This window comes from Rhinolophus sinicus, linkage group LG05, assembly GCF_036562045.2.
Source record: "Rhinolophus sinicus isolate RSC01 linkage group LG05, ASM3656204v1, whole genome shotgun sequence".
Lineage (NCBI taxonomy): Eukaryota > Metazoa > Chordata > Mammalia > Chiroptera > Rhinolophidae > Rhinolophus > Rhinolophus sinicus.
This window is the reverse complement of record NC_133755.1, coordinates 105,491,066-105,513,692: the sequence shown is the minus strand read 5'-3', so window position 1 is coordinate 105,513,692 and position 22,627 is coordinate 105,491,066. Positions and strand designations below refer to the sequence as shown.

General features: G+C 31.7%; 1 protein-coding gene across 1 annotated transcript in view; it reads left to right on the top strand.

The window, feature by feature from the left end:
• EYS (eyes shut homolog) overlaps positions 1–22,627 on the top strand; it is a 140,658-nt gene that overhangs the window by 60,136 nt on the left and 57,895 nt on the right. The window contains 2 exon segments of the mRNA XM_019738636.2: positions 21,356–21,549; positions 22,465–22,592. Of these exon segments, the coding sequence (XP_019594195.2) occupies positions 21,356–21,549; positions 22,465–22,592 (322 nt within the window).

The following is a 22,627-nucleotide window of genomic DNA, read 5'->3' as shown; positions in this document are numbered from 1 at the left end:
CAAAACATGCCATTTCAACGTATTATTTGTTTTTCTCTTGGCCAAAACAAGAATTAGAAGTAAATGAAATAAATTGAAGAGATAAATCCAGATCTATTTAAAGTAGAACATAAGTGTGTATTCAAATTTTAAGTTATTATTAAGTGCTCTCTGGTACAACTTTTCATTAGAAAATATCCTTATAAAGTCATTGTCTCATTAACAACTTCTGAAATATTTCTATTTTTTCTCTTTAGAAAATGTATCAAATCTGTCCCTAAGAACTTATAGAATGACCCAGATTTTCAGATGTTTCATAGTCACTGAACCTGACTGAGTGTTATTACTTTCATCTCTAACATGATGAGTTTGGATATGATTTAATTATTTCTGTAATGTTTCCACATCAAACATTCTCTAAGTCACAATTTTATAGCACTAAATACATTTCCTATGAATATGTAATCTTATTGAATCACTATATTTCTTTTGAATCTTATATCCTCATGATTCCCATAAAATGTTGGGGTTGGGATAATTTCAGCATCTACTGAGTCATGTTCCAATTCCTGGTGTTTCAGAGCAAAGAACTGACACTCTAGCATGGTTAGTAACTGTTATAACATTGATTCTTCTCTCCTCTTTGAAATATTGTCTTTACTTGGACTCCAACACGCTACACACTGGCCCCTCCAACACTGTGTCCTTTGTTTGTTCTTCCTTATCTCCTCAAGTTCTTGACAGTTAAGAAGAGGAGGAAGCAAAACACAGCGTTTGTAATTTATTTCTTCTTTATTTTCATGGCCTTGGTCTCCTTGTCCAGGCTAATATCTTTAACCTCCAGAAGAAATTTCCCATATAAACAAAACTTTTACATTTAATTGCCAACTTGATGTGTTTTCTTGAATGTCCATTAGCATCTTAAATTCAGCATACCACAAACACCTTATATTCTTTCCTCCACCTCCATCTTAATTGTCATCAGTATATTTTTCCAGTTGGTCAAGGCAAAAGACTAGTATTTATCCTTAACTTCTTCCTTCTGTTACATCTAATCTGAATCCCTCAGAAAGCCTTACCAATGAAATATAATGTAAATCTGACCACTTCTCACTACTTCCATTGCTACCATCCCAATGCCATCATATTTAGCTTGGTTTGCTGACATGCTCTGCTAATTAGTTACTCTACCTCTGGCATTGCTTCCAACAACAGCAAGAAAAATTCTGTTTAAATGTGAATCACATTGTGTCACTGCGCTAAACCCTCCCTCTTAGTAAGTACATATATCACTAAAAATAGAATCCCTTAAATTGTCTGTCATAGACATAGGTCGTCTGGCGTCCTTCCACCTCTGAACACATCTCATCTCTCTAGTCTTTCTCTTACTCCTTTGCAATCATATTGACATCTTATCATTTTTTAGTTAGGCATCCCCTAACAACATTAAAAATAAACTCTATGTCCCCATCCAAGAACTCCCATTTTGTTTTTGCTTTTTTTTTTTCTCGTAATACTTGTTGCCATCTAACTATGTATTGTAATAATTATAATAGTGATAATCATTGTTTTACTTATTTGTTTATGTATGTATGTATGTATGTATGTATGTATGTATGTATTTGTTTTATGTGTTCTTCTACCAGAATATAAGCTCAAGAAAGGGATCATTCTTATCTGTTTTATTAGTCTATCTTCAGTGTCTAAAAATAGCACCTGACACATGATAACGTCATGTTTAACATACCAATAAGTAACAATGGGAAATAAATCATTGATGAAATTGCTTTTTCAAATCTAGGGTATCTTATGAAATGCTTAATATTAACTCTGAAAAATACTACAGTATGCCTTTAATGGCCCCTTTACAAGTCTGAGTAATACTTAGCTGCTTAGTTTCATAGAGCTGAAGATTTTGATTAACTGGATTTGGAGTATGCCATTATTATTGGATGTTGTATTGTTTCCAGAAGGAATCCAGTGAGGGATTTTTCTTCTTTGTATTCAAAATTATTTTTTTTAAATACAATAAAAACAACTCCCCAGTGATATTGTCTCAATCCTGTTAAGTATAAAGCTTGTGAAAGATTTATATTTGAAAATTCAGACAAGTATATAAAATGATTAAAGACAATTTTTGTAGTTATTTCTAATGAGTTTAAGTTTAAAATAGGCATTATTACTGAAAGTACTAGCTCAGCTTCTCAAAGCTTATTTTGATTTCTACTTAATTTCCTTTATAATATTAATGTGCATTTGGAGATAATTTGATCCAGATATAACCTAATAAAATTTATTTCTAGATCAGCATGTGATTGGAAACATAATCTGATCAAAATTTCTCTATATATTTAAGAACATTTCCACCAATAATAAGTCACTCTCATATTTAATGAACAAATATTTCAGATAAATATTATAATATTTTCAACATATTTGAAGAAAAAAACTCAGAAGAGGAATACTGAAGCTAATATTGTGAAAGCATATTATTAATTTTGTTGTAATTGATATATTCTCCTGAGATCTGGTAGTATCATTCAAGAAGAAAACTTGAATAGAAAAAAATTGTCTTTAGCACTATGTACGGAGGGGTATCAGCAATTAAAGTGAAAATGAAGTATGAGGCACAGAGACACTGATATGAAAGACACTGAGTAGGAGCAACCTAAGTTGTAGACAGTGATATTAGGAAGTCAAGGAAAAGCATCATTTAAAAATTAGGGTGTGGAGAATAACTTCAGAGAGATAGCAGAATAGGAAATACTAGTCCTTGTCCCCAGTAGTGACACAGATATAACAAAAACATGTGGATGAAAATATCTTTTTAACACCTCCAAACTTGAGTTAAGAAGTTGTGCTACCACGATGAGCACAACACTGAGAACAACCAAATAAAATAGTTCAGAATAATAATTTAACTTTACCCACATCAACCCTTTACCCAAGTTAGCACAGCTCAGTGCCAAGAGGATCACTTTGACCTATGATTTCTCCCTTGGGTGAAAGAGAGAGTGGAACATGCAATGAACATCCTTGGCCTTCCAGTACACTGCCCTGAGGAAAAGGGGTGGCACCTTACTATGGCCACTACAACTCCATGCAAATGGAAGAAGGCATACAAATCTTAGAATTCTCCTCCATCAAGGAGGGAAAGAAGTGGAGAATGTAATTTAATAGAAAAAGTTTGAGAGATTCCCAAAATCTTTAGCTGCGCTTACGGGTGATTTTATTTCCCTGTCAAAGCCAGTCTATAAAGTTTCAGAGAGGTGCCTTTTTCTATAAATGTGCAGACATGATTGTAAAGCTACAAGGAACATGGAGAGTATGGGAAACATAACATAATAAAAGCAAAATAAAAAATTAGTAATCAACCTTAAATGATGGAGATCTATTAATTTCCTGAGAAAAAATTCAAAATAATCATCTTAAAGGAGCTCAGTAAGTTATAAGAGAATGCAGATACAAAACTAAATGAAATCAGGAAAATGATACATGAACAAAATGAGAAATTCAACAAAGAAATAGAAGGGAAAAAAATTCTAGAGGTGAAGAATACAATAACCAAACTGAAAAATTCAATAGAGATCTTCAATAGAAGAAAGAATAATTGAACTCAAACACACATCGTTTAAAATTATTTAATGAGAGAAGAAAAAGAAAAAAGAAAGAAAGGCGTAAAGGAAGCCTAAGGGATTTCTGAGATACCTTAAATGAGCAAATATACACAAAATGGGAGTTCCAGAAGAAGTAGAGAGAGAGACCACTGCAGAAAGCTCATTTAAAAAAATAGTGCCCTGAAATTTCCATGCCTGGGGAGGGAGGAAGACACCAGATTTATGAGCTCAAAGGACCACAATAAATAAAAGGAGTACACACTGACACACATTATAACCAAATTGTCAGAAGTCAAAAACAAAGTTAATTCTGAAAGCAGAAAGAGAAAAGTAACTCATCATGCACAAGAGAGTCCTGGTAAGACTATAATGGCCTTGCAGGCCAGAGCAACTAGGATAGTTATTCAAAGTACTGAAACAAGCAAAAAACAAAAACAAAACAAACAATGAAAAGTTACCAACCAACTTTATGATACCTGGCAAAATTGTCCTTCAAAAAGAAAGAAGAGAAAATGATTATTCCAGACAAAGGCTGAGGGAGTTCATTAAAATTGGAACCGCTTTAACGACATACTAAAAGGTGTTTTTAAAGTTGAAAAGCAAGGATGCTAAACAACAATAATAAAGCATATAAAAGTATAAAATTTGTTGATAAAGGTCAATATATAGACAGACACAGAGTAATGCAATATTGGTGTATAAATCCCTTTTACTTTTAGTATAAGAGTTAAAAGACAAGAATATACACTGTTATAACCATAAGGTATTTTTATGTAACCTTCATGAGAATCACAAAGAAAATACCTATAGAAGATTCACAAAAGAAAAAGGAACCAAAGTATGTAATGAAATAAATCAATAAAATACATAGGAAGATAGCAAGAGAGAAAAAAGCAACAAAAGAACAAGACAGACAGAACAAAATTAACCAAATGGCCATAGTAAGTAATTTCTTATTAATAATTACTTTTAAAATAAATAAATTGAACTCTCCACTCAAATATATAAAGTGGTTGAATGGATAAAAATATATATATATATAACAAGCAATTCTATGCTGTTTACAAGAGACTTATTTTAGATTTAAGTAAACACACAGACTGAAAGGGAAGGGCTAGAAAAAGACATCCCATAAAAAAGATAAATAAAATAGAGTAGGAGTGGCATTACTTATATTAGACAAAATAGCCTTTAAGTAAAAAACTGTCACAAGAGACAAAGAAGGACATAATATAATGATATAATTATATTAAAATGATACTGTGTTATTTCACTTATATGAGATATCTAAAATAGTCTGACTCATAGAAGCAGAGTGTAGAATAGTGGTCTCCAAAGATGGGTGGGAGTGAAAAATGGGGAGGTTTTGTGTTTTTTTCTTCCCCCAAAGGCTATAAACTTTGAATTGTGCAAGATGAATAATGTATAGTTATCTGCTATAAATCATAATGTCCATAGTTATTAATACTGCACTATGCACTTAAAATTTGTTAAAATAGTATCCTTCATGTGAAGTGTTCTTTCTTTTTATTAAATTTTTGGGGTGACATTGGTTAGTAAAATTACATAGGTTTCAAGTGTTACATCTTAATTACATCTCATGGTAAGAATTCACAATTTTCAAAAGTAGGAACAATCCATATTTTAATTTCTGCTCTGCTGGCAAGTCAATAACAAAACACAAAGTGTCCATTGAATTCTGGAGTATGATGTCATTGATCCTATCTTAGTGGGAACTTGGAATGGTGGGTGAAATAATCGAAATTTGAGGCAGTGAGTATAGGAAATTCTTTCAAGAAATTTGTCCATGAGCAGTACAAGTTAAGGCAGAATTGAGAGAGGTGCAAGAAAAATTAATATGACCTGTTGTCAAATGCAGGGCATAGAGATTGTCCCCTGGGTCTAACACAAGGCTTTACCATTTATAACTATGGAGTGAAGTATTAAAGCAGCTACCCATGTAAAGCTAGTGGAACTTGGCCTGGCATAGTAAACACAAAATGATACTATAAAATACTATAGTATCATTAGTATAAAGTATATCATATAGTACAAAGTATTATCATTACAATCATTTAAAATGTCTGTTCTCTGCCTATCATGTATTACTTTCTTCATTTTTTTCCCAGGATATGTTGATCAGTTTTGCAATATTTTTACTTGCTGGGAATTCATCCTAAGAAAAAATAAAAAATAAATTTGTATCCCTGGTATTTCTCCAATTATTCTCATTGGTTACCTTGTTACCTATTCAAGTGCCTGTATCATTTTAGGTTGTAAACTGAAGTGTTGTTGATACCAAAGCAAACTAGCAGATTGAGGAGTCAGAATGAGACCAGAGAAATGAGCATCCTAAAAAGGGGACTTTATTACTTGATGCTTCTCTTTATGGACAGTGGAGCTTGGATGATATGTCAGATTTCAGTATTTAGCTTTCTCTTCAACTACACACAGCTTCATAGCTGTGACTACTGAAAAAGGTGTCAACTAACTCTGCCTCACTGTTATTTTTGTTTGTTTTTGTTTTTTTAACTTTGTGTATCCAGTCCCAGAGACTGGCATAAGCTGCTTTCCAACATTGTTGCACTCTAGTGGCTATTAAAAGGAGATTCCAAGTAGTGTGTTCTGCTTGCTCACCATGCTTTGGCCCCAAGTAATTTCTCTTCCAATTAATTGTTGCCAGAAATCTTGTGCCAGAACATCTTTTATTTATAACCTACAATTCCATCTTGCTGCCTCAGGAGGGGGATTTATTAGCAAATGAAGCAAGGTTTCTCTTTGATGCATTTTATGGGTTCTGATATCTTTATTGCAATTTGATCCAACTTGCATTATGTTTAATAGAAATTTTTCAGTGACTCTGGATTCTCAATAATGGTGAAGTCATTTTTTTATATTTTATTGAATTTTCTTAATTTTCTTATAGACCTAAAGGTACGTGTGGAGTTTAAGGGAAAGGAGAATTCTATGTCTACAAAATGGTCAGTTCACCATCTTGTCTCTTAAATTTAAGAGGGAAAATAGTGGGAAAGTAGCATAGATTTGACATAAATTTGAGCTCTATCTATGACTTTAGGTAATTAATTAATCTTAATGTTTCTAAAAAATGAGTTCAATAACAGTGACTATTTCATTGCAAAGAAGTGAGATTTAAACGAGTTAATATATGTGAAATGTTGTAGCAGTGGCTGGAACAATAAATAGTATGCAAGTGTTTGACATAATTATAAAAATTAGTGGCTATTTAGCGTTCTATAATACAAATATATTTATTTTATCATTCTAGTATTTGCATATTTATTTTTAAAACTTTACTATTCTAAATAATTCAATAATATAAATATAAATCTTTGGGTATACCACTGTTTATTTCTGGAGTAAAATTTAGAATAAGTCCATAGACATGCAATATTGTATGAATATTTTTAAGAGTCTTGACATATGTATACTAAGGAATTTCTTTTAAGACTTGGTAAGCAAGTTTATGATTCTAAAATTGGTATATAAAAAAGACCATTATACACAAACTTCACCAACATGGTTATTAATATCATTGTGAAAATTAAAATTATTCTGCTAAGTAGATAGTATAAGTTCACATTTGATATGCATTATATCTTACTGTTCTTTTAATTTGCATTTTATTACTAATGAAATAACAAATCACTTTATTTTTGTTTTCTGATCGTAAGATGTATTATGCATATTTTGTTTCAATTGCATATGCCAATCTCAGTATATTCTACCTAAATGGAAACATACTTAAATGGAATTATATAACTTTGAATCTTTTTTTTTCATTTACTGTTATTTCATAAATAGTATCCTGAGTATAATAAGTTACATATATCTCCGTGCTATTAAAGTTATTTCAAGCCTGAATGAGTTTCTTCTGTAACCTCCAATATAGATGATGAGATAATCATGAGTGGTTTACATCCAGCATTGAACAGCATATTGCTACATCATAATTGAGTCTCTTTTATTATTGCACATTCCTACTTGTTAAGTATATTGTGGAGTCTGTGTTATAGACTCAAATGTGCTACCTATCCTAACTAGTAATTCTAGTTCTACCCCTGTAATGAAACTGAATAATTATATTTTATGTATAAATTGATTTCTGTGCTTAAAAATAGTTATATGTGTCCCTAAATCTTTTGCTTTCAGTGTTAAAAAGTTCTAGTCCCTTAAATTAATATTATATAATTCTGGAATTTTAAAATTCTGAGTATACTATATTTATATGCTTGATCTTCCAGAACAAAATGTGCTTGTGAGCTTTGATCTTGATGATATCCATATATACAACTAAAAACTTCATTCAAAGTACCTGCTCGTGGTTAAGTATGAGATCCTTGGAGCCAAAGAGACCTTGACTCTATACTAGAGCCCTGCACTACTAGCCTTGTTATCACTGGGAATATATGTAATGTGACCATCAGGCTCTTCACTTGTTAAATAGACATAAACATGTCTTCTCTCCAGAGTTTTAATAAGGATCAAATAAGATCATATATACAAAATAGGTACCGCAATATCTGCTTCATAACATGACCCAGTTGTTGCAGGGCCTCATGGAATCTAGATATGATTAGTTTAAATGATTCTTTCCTACTTTGTAAAAGTTTGGGGAGTTTGAAGAAAATGTCAGATTGCTAGTTAAATTATATTTACATGGGTTAAGCTCCTAGTATAATGAAGAAAGTCCCTGCTCTTTAATGCATGAACCTAAGTATCAAATGCAGAAACAGGTTTCTCAGTATAAAACACTCACCATTTCTGAATGAGGAACTGTTAGAGATTTGGAAATGGGTGCAAAAGAATTTATATGCACCAGTGCTAATTGTTCTTAATTGAGTATAACTTCCTGTTTTTGAGAGTCCTTCATTTGCTTCAATTCGTTGGACTTTCCATTGGTCTCTCCATTATAGAATCCTTCAATGGCTCCTTTCTCTGACTTCACTCCATCTCCTTTCTTTCACCTTTCCTTGGCCTCTTTTATCAGGGGTGGTGGTGGTGGGGGGGGACTTGTCTCAGCTGACCAGTTTCATTACCCTCATTATTGCGTTGGCTCCTGCTGATATCCGTGCACTCAGGAAGAACTTTCTACAATAAGTTGTTTGCTAAGTAAGGTATTTCTCATGGAAAATTGTATTTCTAGGAAGGAGATGGGAGAACCCATGTGAATAATAAGATTTTTACTACTGTGGAAATAGTAAGCTGTAATCTTATAGTAGGTACTACTTCTAATGCTGCTCTAGAGTTTTGGTAATTTTGTCTCTATTTTAATCATATTGCACTTCTACTAAAATCCCCTTGGATTTCTCACAAAAACTATTGTCAGTCCATATTCGCTCCATCCATTGCTATTGTAAATACTAAAATTGAAGGCTAGGAATTTTCGTTCATTTTTTGTTATATTTCATATTGTTGGTTTTAGTCTAATAATCTGAACAATATGTGAAGTTTCTTTACTTTGTGATTACCATGTTGCCAAACATTTTGTCCCTTTTTGTTCAGGAATTATTTCATATTATAGTTCACTCTATCTTCTGGGAATTGTAATTGCTATTAAAGAAACATAAGACTCTCTCAATGCATTGCTTTTATGGAAAAATAACATGTAGATGAGTCCCTAAGCAATCTTTTATCTTACCACTGGGTCATATGTAAATCTTTATTAGAAAAATCTTATTTATTTATGTTTTGTTTCTATAATTAAACCACTTTGTCAGTTTAATACCTTATTGAGTTGTAATTGAAATGTAACAGTATATTAGTTTCAGGTGTAAAATATAATGATTTAATATATGTATATATTGTGAAATGAGGACCACAATAAGTTGAGTTAAAAATACTTTTTATTTATTTGCAGTAGGTCACACTAAATTTGTGACTGATGTATTTTAAATATTTAATGTAATTACAATTTTCCAATTTCTCTAGTTTGAAAATAATATATTATCTAGATTTTGTGGGTATAACTAAGGAGACCTAACCATACAGTTAGCAGTGTTTGTAAAAAAATATATGTATGATATATGGTTAAAGAAGGAATACGGAAACAGTAAAATTGCCCTCCTTAGTATCACTCCCTTACCAGGTAAATAGTAAGAAAACCTAGACTCAGATTTAAAGTTCTCACTGATTAAAGTTATTTAAGTTCCTAATTTATACATATGAATTTATGAACGACATGTAAGTGAAAATACCTGCATATTCCTAATAATAGAGTAAATTCAATATTAGTTTTATTTTTCCCATTAAGGGATTTATCCAAGGTCAAAAATTAATGACAGTTAGGATATGTTCTAGTCAGATCTAGATTCCAGTATCTTACATACTTTTCAAGTATGTAAGAATTACAACAAATGATTCAAAAATAAAGGAAAGAGATAGGAGCTAAAAAAAAAAACGGCAAACTTACAAAGAAATTAAAATAACAGTTGTCGTTTCAACTGTAATAATGAAAGTTAGGAAATTGTAGAATAATATGATCAGTGTGCTGAGAGGAAATTACTGCTAATATAGAATTGTTCACACAGAAAAACTGTATTTTTCAAGAAAAACTAACTGAGAGAAAATGTGAGAGAGAGATTATCAGAGAAATAACAACACAAACAACAACAAAAGGAAATATTATAACACTTTTAAATAAGGACTTCCAAAATACACACTGAGGAGTAAAGGAAAGGATCCCAGGAGAAATATATGGGATGCAAGGGGGAAGATTTTTACATGAAAACATAAATGAATCTAAAAATATAAATTAGATAAAATAGTTTATTTTCTAAGCTAGTTTAATTAGGGGAGTGGATATAATCTTATATAACAAATAGATAGTGTTCCATACAGCATTAATGGACTGTTAGAGCACAGAGTTTAAAAAGAAATATTCTATGAATAAAAAATATGTGTTAACTATAGAACAAATCTAATGAGATAAGCAAAGTGTATCTGTATTTTAAAACATTTAACCAAGTCTAAATATATTGAGAGAAATAGCATGTTTACTCACAAGACTAAATTATGTTTGTAATTTTCAATTTGACTATAATTTCAGTGTAATTTTAATCAATAATTCAAAACAGTTTGCCAAAATATTCACTAAGATGCTTGCAAAGTTTTATTGGTAGACTAAATGATAGGTGTGACATGCCCTCTCACTTGTCAAGACCAATTGTGAAGGCATAAGTAGGGCTGCAAAAGTTATATACCTACACCAATTAAAGGAAACAGAGCAGGTCAAGCTTTAAAACTTCTATTAAAAATATAGTAGAAGACTGTGATTTCATTATGAAAAATATTTTCTTACACACACATGCACACACACACACACACACACACACAAATACTACATATTAGGTTGGTGCAAAAGTAACTGCTGTTTTTGCAATTATTTTTAACCTTTTAAACCACAATTACTTTTGCACCAATCTATACATTTAAAGTATTAAATCTAGAAGAAAATATTGATATATTTTACTACATTGACATTAAGAACTTGTGATAATTAAACTATCATAAAGTTTAAACAGTCACAAAATAGAGCACATTTTCAATACACGTAAACAATAAAAGATTAGTATTTAGGTTATTTAATCATCTAAATTAGTAAGAAAAGGCTTAAATTTATTAGCTTCTGTTTTATCCCCTAAAATAAAATTCTTACACTAATATATGTGTGTGTGTATGTGTATATATTTAAATGTTGTATGTAATTAATAAAGATAATATTATAGAAGTACATGCAGTAAAATAAAGTCACAATTCAATTTATTCTGCACATTATCTTTGTTCCTCACAATAAACTTTCATAAAATCAACTTTGATAGACAAAGAGAAACAGAACAATTTAAAAAGTGGAGACAACAAAAGCAAAAATAAACAAGTGATTACATTAATTTAGAAAGCTTCTGCACATCAAAGGAAACATTCAACACAATGAAAAGGCACCCTATGGGATGGGAGAAAATATTTGCAAAACATATATATCTGAGTTGGTATTTCTTCAAAGAAGACATACAGATGATCAACCCATATATAAAAAAGTTCTCAATATCCTTACTCATGTAGGAAATGCAATCAAACCACAATGACATATCACCACAACACTGTTAGGAGGGTTATCATTTAAAAAATAACAAAAGATACAAAGTGGAGGTGACTTTAGCAGGCCACTTCAGTCAGGTATGCATGGACAGCTGTCATGAATGCGGGAACTCAGGTCTAGTTGGTGTTTTGCCACATTGCCTGTGATCCAGATTACGGAAATCTCCATTTTTTTCCATGTTACTTTAACACTTGACAATAAGAATGGAATTTACTTAACTATTTATTTACTTCTATACAGGATAGCCACTAAACGCAAGGGTATTGCTATATTTTATGTAGTAACCAGCCAAAGAAATAGCAATTTGTTTCAATACAAGGAGGGGAAATTAAAATAATAATAATAAAAGTAATAATAATAAAAATAAAATAGGACTTCTGCTTGATGTATTAAGAAATCTCTGTATTATAATCTCCAGTTTGTTTACAGGCACTTGAGTTTAGTGGGTAAATATAGCCACAGAACATCTAACATGCCATCAGTATTCCAAAAAGAAAAATGTGTTGCCATGAAGCCACCACATGCTCGAATACCTGCTGAGATGCCCAGCCATATCCAAGAACTTTGGTAAAGACTTAAAAACATCATTAAAAGTATGGCCCCATGAACTATAAATAAACACTTGCCCAACAAAGCCAGAATTTTATGGAAAGTAAAAAGGCTCTTAGTCTTTGCTAAGGTTCAGATTTCTTATGGAAGAAGGAAAGTTGCATAAGAAAAAAATCAAAACAAACCAAATTTGCTTTAAACACTTTAAACACTGTTTCTGCCTTTAAAACACAGACCAGTAGAGAAACCAATCTTCTGTTATAAGGCAAAAAATTTCTCCCCAACAGTTACAGAAAAGCAAAAAGAAATCACCAACTCAATCTGTTTGTTCTCATGATTCCATTAATTATTGGCATTCCTTAATATTTGAGTAAAACACTGCTGTCATTTTCATGTGCTCCCAAAAGATAAAGAAAATAATACCAATGGAGGCCACAGTGTTCAACCAGAAACTGTATTTCAAAATATTACTTGTATTTTTGCATATTTACTGTCTACTTAAATTAAGTATAGAAATTGTCCTCATTGTTTACAAAGAACATATACAGGGCAGATCATTTGTAATTTAAGGTTTTATAATGTATTTTTTCAGTCATTATTCATACACAAAAGGAATGTTTTCCCGCCTTTAGAAAGAATAACTAACCATAGTATTCAACATGACCTCTGTAATCAAATATCCATTTATACAACTAAAGGCTTTGCAACTGACCAAGACAGAGGGTCAAAGGAGAACTTTGTAACTGAATTAAACATTTAATTACATGACCCATTAGATTTTCATTGGTTATAAATATCTGGAATAACATTCTTAGACACAGATTCCAAAGAAGAAAAACTGCCTCTAACTTTATTTATGATTTACCTTCCTGGCATGAATTTAATTTGAGCTGAAAATATAGAGTAATAGTTTATATGCATTTGAACTTTGAATAGCAGAGAAAGCTTCCTTATTAATGATATCTTATAGGTGCAAAGGTAGTTGAAGACATCATATTTCTGCCATCTTCAGGCAGAGGTGAGGGCTCCATTACCCATGCATGCCTAAATTAACATATAACATATCATCTGGATACTAGAGTGTTTGAATACATCTATGACAGAAACAAAATTCCAAACAATTTCTACATTTAAGATATGTGTCTTTATTATTGTGCATTAAAAACAGATTTTGGTGGTTCAGAAAGGAGAGGGGAAAGGAAATAGTAAAGGAAGTATTTGTTCTGAAACACAGGGTGAAGAACGTAGGGGAAATGTGTGGAAAGCAAAATTAAAATAGAGAAAATAATGAGATAATTCACAGGCCATCAGAAAAATCTTAAGAGCAAGCTCAGATGAGGAAAAGGGAGAAGGAAACTAGAAATAAAATTGCTAGGAGGCATAAGGAAAGGAGTGCCATGGATTGTTAATCTTCAGGCAACTTGAGAGAGGAATGGTGCACCCCACCAGGAAAGAGGCAAGTAAAAATTTCATATGGAAACACCTTTGCAGTCTTTGGCTGAGTTAGTGAAGCAGGAGTCTGTCTGGACACAATTTTATCTTAAATCCTTTGCACATTAGGGATATAGAAGGAAGGGGGCCCTGAGAAAGCCAGAGTGTAATTTGGCTTTGAAATAGGGACAAGAAGCACAAGAACCTAAAAGAAAAACGTAAAACCGTTCAGGAAATTGAGAGCTCAATGGGATTTGTTTACATATTCAGCATACATAATAAAAAAAAATAGTGTAGGTATACAATAAAACCTGAGGAAAGTCACACCTAGTGGAGAAATTAGACCTAGACAGAGAGATACAATATATAGCTCAATTTCTAAGGAAAAGATGCAAGTACCGAAGAGGGTCCTCAAAGGTCCTAATGGTGGTTGGGAGACAGAGAAACTTACTAGACAGTGAACTTGCTAGAACTGGAATGAATGTAAGAGTAAGTCAGGTGACTATAAAGGTGGAGGAAAGTATATTTCCAAGAGAATAACAAAAGTCACTTGTTTATAATGCGTGGTCCTCCATCAACAGCATACGAATCACCTGGGATCTGTTGGAAATAAAAATTCTCGATTGTTGGTTCCAAAAGCAGGCCCACTGAATCACAAGCTTTGGAAATGAGGTCCAGCAATGTGTTTTAACAAGCCCTCCAGTGACTCTGAGGTTAGCTAACATTTGGTTACCAATGACACAAGCAAACACCTAGAAACAAGGAAGAACTTCTTGTCACATATAATAGAAGTTATTTTTTAACCAGCTGTTTGTCTTTTAATTTGGTGCATGGATTTAATCACATGTATTTTTTAATTGCATTTAACTTTGAATGCAAAATTTTCACACTGTAAATACCACATAAATACAACATAGATCAAGAAATAAAATATTGCAAGCATCCCAGGAATTGCCTTCCCATTCCTTCCTAGTAATTATCTCTCACCCTCTTCTCCCAAAGGTAAAGACTATCTTGAATTTTTACAATTGTTTTGTTCTCCTTCAGTTGCTCTTTATATGAATGGAATTTTGCAGTGTATTCTCTATTCTCTCTAGATATCTTTATTCATGTTTGTGTGTGTGTGTGTGTGTGTGTGTGTGTGTGTGTGTGTGTGTGTGAGAGAGAGAGAGAGAGAGAGATCTATATTGTGTTTAGTTTAGCTTTAGCTAAATACATGGCTGTGTGATTTTTGATGTATGAGCATGTCAAAATGTATATCTATTCTAATTACGATCAGCATCATTTAGGCAATTTCTAGTTTGCGCCAATTATGAACGATGCTACTATAAGCTTATCTGTACTTGTCTTGTTGCTCCTTTGTAGGGATATATACATACTAACATACATATGAATATATATATATATATATATATTCTAGTCATAGTTTATACTTCTGTTAAATGTTAGTAAAAAACACATTGTTTCCAAAAACATTGTAGCAATGTAAGAAATGTCCTTTTGCTCTATATGAAACAGCCACTTTATCTCAGCCACTCTGGCAAGTATGTAGCAGCATTTCCCTTGGGTTTAATATTTTTATGTTTGCTAATAATATTGAATGTTTATTGGACATTTGATACCTTCTTTGGTGAAGGGCCTAGTTTTTTGTCCATTATTTCTAAGTATATACTGGGGGTGCCAAAACAATGTACACATTTTAAGAGATATTATCTATGTATTACTTTTTGAAGTTGAATTGAATTAGGGTAGCAATGTTTAGTATGACATTCACTCAAAAGATGGCATTAATCAAATGAATCTAGCATCATTCATTGTATCACAATTTTAATACAATTTTTTCCTTACTTAAAATGTGTATATATGTCTTTTTTTTGCCCCCTCTGTATATAATTTATGTATTTTTATTTGTTTTGTATGAACTCCTAACTCTTAATATGTCCTGTATTTGCTAGTTATTAGTGTTAGAAATATTTTGTCCCATTCTCTGGATTGGTTTTCACTCTCCAAATGGTGTCTTTAAATAGGTAGATGGTGTTGTTTTTAAGGAAATTTTAATGATTTCATATGTCTAAGAAATCGTATTTCTGGAATTTTTATTATTTTACCCTCCACATTGAACTATGCAATGTGACTGAATTGATGACTATTTTTATGAAATATGAGATAGGACTTAGGACATTGTCTTTTGTTGATTTTTCTTTTTTAGTATAGATATGTAATTAATTCAGCAAAATTTACTAAAATGGCCATTCTTAAAACCGTTCAAATTCATTTTCCTTCAGATTTATAAACTCTTATTTCTATTGATGTGACTATATTCATAGATTTTTCTAAATATTTTCAGTCTTAGAATGGACTTTACTTGGTTGTTTTTATTACCACTTTTCAATGTTATTGAAATTTAATTGTTCATATTTTATTTAGGATTATTTTATCCTTAGTCATGAGACTGGAATTTAATTCTATTCTAAGTAAGATATTTGCTATCAACTTTAGAATAACTTTGTAAGATGAGATTGGAAGATTTATTTTTTTCCTGCGCTCTGGAAATATACAATCTAGTACAGAGCCACTAGCCACTTATGGCTATTGAGCACTTGGAATGTGGCTATTTCAAATTAAGACGTGCTATAAATTCAAAATACACACTTTCCCATTTTGGTTTTTAGTAACTTAGTATAAAAATGTTTAAATACAATGTTCATAATGCATGTTTTACACTGATGATGTGTTTAAATAGTTTTATTTTGGCTCTATTGGGTAAATTAAATCTATCATTAAAATTAATTTCACTTCATTTATTTTTTTTAATGTGGCTATTAGAAAATTTATAATTGCATGTGACATATATTTCTATTGAACAGGGCTGTTCTATAACATAAGGAATACAATTTTACATTCTTCACAGATTTTTAAAGATTCAAGGCCCAATGATCTTTTCAAGGATAGTTCTGATTACTTTCTTTACATATTATATTTTATGTTAATTACATATTCAGCCATTCTTTATTTATTTGTATAATTTTGGTAAATGTCTTTTAGTTTTAAATTTTCACTAGCATAGAATTAAATATTCTCTTATGTATTTAATCGTATATATATCACCATTTTAATTTTCTTAATATCAAGTAGATATATTCTCTCATTTTTGGTGTTACCAAAGTGTTCAAGGTTTTACTTTTATTTTTAAAGAAAGAGCTCATGTTTTGATTTATTAAACTATGAATTGTAGATTACTGTTCTATTCTCCTTCTAGCAGTATCTCTGGTCCAAACATTGGTGATTGCCCTATTTTTCATCTCTTCTTTTGAAATACTTTTTTAATGTGTGTGATTTCATTTCTCTGTTTTCTCAATTTCACTCAGAAATATCTGTTTGTTTGGTATTGAGTTTTGAGGTGCATTCAGCCAAAGCTTAAGCAGATCCCTGTTCAAATCTTTAAGGCTTTGATGCAACATGAACATGAAATTAAATTTATAGAGACTTTTATCTGCCACTCAATAAGAGATACACTAATTGTTACCTTGAAGCAGGTACTATCAGTATTAATGGCAGATCTCCTTCTCACTTGTTTTTTGTTTATACCAATTTGCTGTCAATGCTCCAAATTAGTTCTCTAATTGAAAATGTAGAAAATCTTTCAATTTTTAAATGAAAACTGTGGCTGATAGACAGTACTTAATTTCATATATACTAACATAAATTTGTACACTGGGGTGTGCAATTGATGCACCCCTAAATTCTGATTTGGATTCCACCACACATTTCTTCCCATACCCTAACACAATGTTCTAAGAACCTTCTTGATTTCTGCCTTCTGCTACTTAGAGTTTGGGGATGTGGATATATTTATTTTAGTGGTAATATTCATTTGCCCTTATGTACCCTTTTTTTGTTCTACACATAATGTATATGCCAAATTCAGTCTTGCATTTTGTGCTTCTTGCAGAGATGTTCCTCAAAGTTTCTGATTCATGTAGAGTTGGTATGTTTCTTGAACTATCCTCCATGTGCCTCTGCTACCTCACTTATATTGAATATCTTAGCTCAGGCTGTTATAAGAAAAATGCCATAAACTGGGTAGCTTATAAGCAGTAATTTATTTCTCACTGTTCTGGAGGCTCAAAGTCCAAGATCAGGGTGCCAGCATGTTCAGATTCTGCTGAAGTTCCTCTGCAGATGTAGACCGCTGACTTCTCCTTTTATCCTCCTTGCATCTTTTGATTAGAGAGCAGAGAGAGGCAGCAAGGTCTCTCAGGAATTTTACAAGGCCACTATTCCCATCTATGAGGACTCCATCTTTATACCTCCTCTAATCCTGATTACCTGTAATAGGTCCCACCTTCTAATACCATCACATTGGAGGTAGGGTTTCAACATATGAATTTGGGGGAGACAGAAACATTCAGTCTATATCAATGTGTGTAACAACTATATAATTCACAAAGTTGCTAGACTAATTCCAATAAACTGTTTTAAAGAGCTGTCTGTTTTTGTCAAATAAGTAATGCAAAATAACACAGTCATTCTCATGTAGTGGCATACCCGTATAGTGCACATCTGCTTTCATGATGTAATGATAGAGCTGAGTAGTTCAAGAGACCCTGTGGCCCATGAAGTCTAAAATAACTACTACTTGGCTCTTTAGAGAAAGGAAAAATGTCAATCCCTGCTGTAAAGGCAAATATTAGGTATCCATCTCCTTACAATAGGCTCCGGACTCAATCCTGCTAATGTGAGTGGAAGAGCAGAGTCCTGAGCACCACACATAAGAAACCTAACACAGTCAATATTTGTAACTGTTAAAATTTCATATCGTGTACAATTCTGTATTACATCATCTATAAATCCCATTGTGTGTTCATCTGTAATTTTACTAACAATTGTCACCCCAATAAATTTAATAAAATAAAATTAAAAAATAAAATTCATATCGTGCATGGTTGAAACGGAATTAATAATATGAGAGTAAATTCCCTGAAATAGTATTTGTTAAGGTATGTATAAAATGAATAACTTAAAATAGTCATTTCATTTTTCCAAATTATCAACACATAGATGAATATTGAGTATTCATATCAAATATCCTTTCTTAATTTGAAGTGATTCTTCGTCTTGCCAAAGTCTTAAAACTGCAATCAAACACGAGTCACACGTTTAGCTGACGTTCTTTAATTTACCTGTGTTTGCTGCTTATTTCACTTTTATAGTCCTCGAGCACAGCTCCTAGCAACCATTTCTTTCTCTTCCCATAGGAATGAAAGGCAAATTACGCTCTTATTTGGTGATGCCTTTGTGTTGCCTATCCTCCGAGTATAATAGCTTCATTCTTACATGAAAGTAAACTAAGATGAATTTACGTGGATAAAATATTCGACTAACAGCAGGGATTTATTTTATACAGAGTTGCTTTAGAAAATTTTGACACTTCATTAAAGGATTGACCAAAATAACTTACTAAAATTGTATTAAAACGTAGCAGTCTAAAATGATCTTTCATTTATTGTGATTTTTTATAGATACATGTGCCTTGTTAGGATAGCAGAGCCAGTTTTATAGAGGCACCATTATGATTTTCATTATAGTAAAATTTATTTAGATGATTTAATAGGATTTCTGCTTAAGTATCCTAAATTATTTGACTTATGTGTGTTATATGGGTATGGTTGTATTTGTGTGTTGCTTTTATTTATCTTTCGATATAAAAAATAATAATCACTTGTTTTGTGTGGGTCTCAATGATCAATAACCAATGTTGTAATTGGACTGGCCCTTGGTGTTCTTATGATTGGAAGATGCCCTCCGGCAATATCAGGAAACTTTGAAAAAAATTAAAAGCTTATTACTTATAGTATCTGGAAATTACACAGCACACCTCGGGCTGCACAGGGAGGCCATCGATAGAGAAAGAGAGAGAGAGAATGGGAGTCCAGAGCCTTGGGATTCTGTTTATATCTGTTTGATCATAGAGTTTCTTGGGCTCACTCTTTATTGGTGAATTTAAAACAGAAGAGCAGGAATTTAAAGCCTGGGGAAATGAGAAACAAGTGGCCTAAGTGGTCTGTTTTAAAATCAACCAAGATCTCAAAAACAAGAGTTTCAACAAAAGTGGGAGGTGGCCAGCTCTTTATCTACTTGTGTGGTAGGCAATGTGTTTATTTAAGATAGCTGTCTTTGAAGTGGATGCCTCTTTGATATGGATGCATCAGCAATCAAAGCTTAAGTCAGTCATATCTGTGTTACATTAAAATAATAATAATAATAATAATAATAATAATAATAATAAAATGTCAGGGCTTATATTACTGATACCTGGCAAATTGTTACTTCATCATGAATACCTTCTTAAAAATGGCTACTATTTATTTATGCTGTATGCTCTCTCACTATAAAAAAGTTACTGTACTGATAAGAGTAATCTCACCATAATTTTAAAGCATCTACTCCAAGACTACAACCCTTCCCCATATTTTTAACTTATTCTTTCTTGGATTACAAATTATATGAATTCTTCATTTTTTAAAGAACCAAAATACATTGAATCTTTATCATGTATTCGTTGTTTCTTAACCCCTTATGACATCCTTTATTTCTTATGCAATAAAATATGTAGTCCATCATTATACTTCCCCACACCTTCAGATTTCTTACTACTGCCTTTCTCCATTGTATGCCCCCTCTACAAAATCCCAAACCTGTTGTGTTTATCTCTACTTATTCCACACCTACACAGGAATACCTTCATCTTTTGCAGCATACCTGTAACCATGTTTCCTGGTCTCATTTTAAATGAAATTTGGTAATTTCAAGAAATTCCTTATAAATTGACCAGAAATCTTAGTGACTTCCTATAAGATGTACATTCTTTCTCTCAATATCCTCAACACACAGACACACACACACACACACACACACATTTTCGCTGTATGAGGTGATGAATGTTAACTGTTTTTGGGATGATCATTTCTCAATATTTACATATATCAAACCATTATGTTGTACACCTAAAACTAATAGAATATTAAATGTCAATTATATCTCAATAAAAAGGTAAAAAGTGGAAACAACCCAAATGTTCATTAACTGACAAATGAATAAGCAAAATGTTACATACATTTTGAATTGCTCTTTGGCAATAAAAGTAACAAAATACTGATACATGATACAGTATGAAAAATCCTCCAAAATTTTATCCTAAGCAAAAAAAGCCAATCACAAAATGCGACATATTGTACCATTCCGTTTATATAAAATGCCCAGAGAAAGCAAACCTATAGACAAAATGATTAATGGCATCTGGGGCTGGAGTTGGGAACAAAGAGTGACCATGAAAGAGCTCTGCTTTGGGTCATGGAAATGTGCTAAAATCAGATAGTGCTGATAGTTGAATCATTTTATAGAGTTACGAAAATTATTGAATTATATATTTGCAAAGGTTGAATTCTGTGATATATAAATTATACAATGAAAAATCTGTTGAAAAAAGATTCTGTGAGCTCTAGACATTTTTTCTATAATGAATTTCACTCCATATCTATATCAATCTATATCTGTCTATATCTATATATCTATATATATATCTATATCTCTATCTATCTATCTATCTATCTATCTATCTATCTATCTATCTAATTTTTTTTTACGATTGTGATCTTTTAAGGTCCATTCTGTGAAGAGTCAACGGAATGCTGTGTTTTTCCCTGTTGTTGGAAAAGGGGAAATTGTCAAAATAAAAGTTCTGCTTACATTTGTGAGTGTCCAGAAGACTTTCTCAATCAAGACTATGAAATTTATGGCAATAAGTGTTCATCAATGCCATGTCGGAATGGTGCTGACTGCACTGATATTGCAAATGTAAGTATGAATCCAACATACAAGAATGGTTTTAAAATATTTTTTTTTTTTACCATTACCAAACTATTTCAAATAATACAAACTATGCAAATAATTGAAGTTTTCATTAACGTACTATAATTTTTATATTCAGGAAAATCTGAGAAAATACTTGTTTGTTTTAATTTTTCTCATTTTAAGTAGAAACCCCCATTTTAAAAATACTCTTCAGTATATTTTTGGTCTTGCACCAGAATTCTCCCTTGTGAACAATGGGATTTTGTAAACTTTGAATTTTTTCTTTCTGCTTTTTAATGTTTTAAATTATTTGATTATGTGATATTCCTATATTCTAACTTTAACATTTAAATAAATAATACTATAAAATAATGTCATAGTTTCCACAAATCACTATATTTTCATTTTAATAATCATATTTAAATTTATAATGTGAATTCATATTTATATCTCAAAGGCTTCCTTATTCACATGTCTGGTGTCATTCTTGCTATCAACAAGGCCTTCAGCGGGAGTTGTCAGTAAGAATCCTGAATATAACTACTCTGTGTGACTTGGGCTTACTCACAGAATGGGGACTGGGTTCCAAGATAGTTAGACTGACATTGCATGGCATTTTAAATCTAGCCTTGAAACCACAGAGCATCACTTTCTCTACAGTCAGAGCTTGCTTACATTCAAGAGGGGAAAATACGCGTATAGTCCCCAAATCTCAATTAGAGGAGTATTGAATTTACATAGTAGGCAGAATGTTTGAAATGGAAAACATTGTTGTGGCATTTTGGAAAATAGAATCTTCCACATTGTTTCACAGAAAACTTCTACATGTTTATGAAAATAATTTCTAGGTATAGTCTTTTCATTATCTTTGAAATATCTAAAAACTTTTATAAAAAAGTACTTTTTAATCTTTCCTAGGATACCACATGTATCCATCCACCAATATTTACAGATGAGCTTTGTAAGAGACTTCAAACAACACATGAGTCATTTCCTTGGAAGAATAATGTCACATGTATGAAATATGACAAAAATTATCATTGCAGGTATAATTTATTAATTTCCTATTTTATTAAATAAA